Raw genomic sequence first — 1523 nt, 5'->3', positions numbered from 1 at the left:
AATAGTAATAATGATAATAATAATAATGATGATGACGATGATTATGATGATGATAATAATAATAGTAATAATAGTCTCATCATCATCATAGTCATCATCATCACAATAATAATGATAGTAAAAATAATAATTATAACAATAACAAAAGTGATGATGATGATAATGATGCTATAGATCATGATGATTATGATGATAGTGATAACAGCAATAGATACAATTTTTTAAAAAGATTTTATAATAACGCTAACTACCCGAGTAAGTCAAAAAGTAAAGCAAGTTCATTTATAACTTAAAGAAAAAAGAACACACCTTCAACAATGATACCTTAAATTGAAGGGGAGCATCTGAGGATCAGATTTTTATTACTCAGCATAGTCTCCATTTCGTTCAATAGCCACTGTCCGCCTTTTACTAAGTCACTTATGCCTGCTTCGTAAAACTAAGCAGGTTGGTCGTAGGGGTACAGCTGTCCTGATTTCTCCATCGTTTCCATAGTGTTGACCTCTCCATGGTTCTTTTCTAGGACCAAAAAGGTGGAAGTCTAAAGGAGCTAAATCAGGAGAATAAGTTGGATGGGGCAGTGTTTTCCACATAAATGGGGGGATGATCTCCCTTGTTCTGGTACTCGGGCATTGTCATGGTGAAAAACAATTCTTTCCAGGTTCAAATTTGATCGGACTCGTCGAATTTTCGCTTTCCGTCGTTTCAAAGTTTCAACGTAGGGTTCAGAATTGACAGCTGCTCTTCATGGGAGGTTTTTTTCCAAAAAATCTGAGAGTAGCACACTACGTCCCAAAACACAATTGCCATGATTTTTCTGGCTGATTCCTCGGGACGATGCTTGTCTGATGAGCGTATGGACAATCTTCCTCTTCTTCCGGTCCATTGCACATATATCTGACCCACCATCATCACAGACTAAAAAATTCGCCTTTTTCTTGTTTTGTTTTTCTTGGGGCATAACAATTTGCAGCATGTCAACACAGTATTATGTAACATACACTTATCGGCACCTAAATGGGGACACGGAACAAACAAGGGGAGATAAATATTAGATAATCTCGCAGTGTTAAAACCTCATGCACTCCATGTGATACGGCTGGGGCTGAAACGAACAAACGTCTTTGATAAACTTGAACAGAGGCGGGACTGAGAAAGAAATACTAGGATGATGAGAAATTTTTAGAGCATCTGCGTGAAGACAAAAATGAAAGGAGAATCATGATCTCAAATGTCTGACTCAGATCTAGCATGTATTTATAATGATTCTGATAAGACCGTAATAATTTTCTGTTCTACAGATGTAACAAAACCTGAGGATGAATCGACCCTTTTCATCGTTGGAGTCATCCTGTGTGTCATTGGAGGCATATTACTTGTTGCTGCGTGCCTCACATGGAGAAGGTGAAGTAAAATACCAGTAACCAGAACAAAATGAAAATAAAAACACTAACAAAAATAATAATACTAATAATAATCATTATAACAATAACATAAATATTAACAATAATAATAACAATGAA

At 36.0% G+C, this 1523-nt stretch overlaps 1 protein-coding gene across 1 annotated transcript in view; it reads left to right on the top strand.

The window, feature by feature from the left end:
• LOC101860671 overlaps window positions 1-1523 on the top strand; it is a gene marked incomplete in the record, with an annotated part of 32338 nt that overhangs the window by 22317 nt on the left and 8498 nt on the right. Inside the window, 1 exon segment of the mRNA XM_005104079.3 lies at window positions 1302-1404. Coding sequence (XP_005104136.2) covers window positions 1302-1404 — 103 coding nt within the window.

Source organism: Aplysia californica, unplaced genomic scaffold (genome assembly GCF_000002075.1).
Source record: "Aplysia californica isolate F4 #8 unplaced genomic scaffold, AplCal3.0 scaffold00403, whole genome shotgun sequence".
NCBI classification, from domain to species: Eukaryota; Metazoa; Mollusca; class Gastropoda; order Aplysiida; family Aplysiidae; genus Aplysia; species Aplysia californica.
This window is presented reverse-complemented; position numbering and strand designations above follow the sequence as displayed.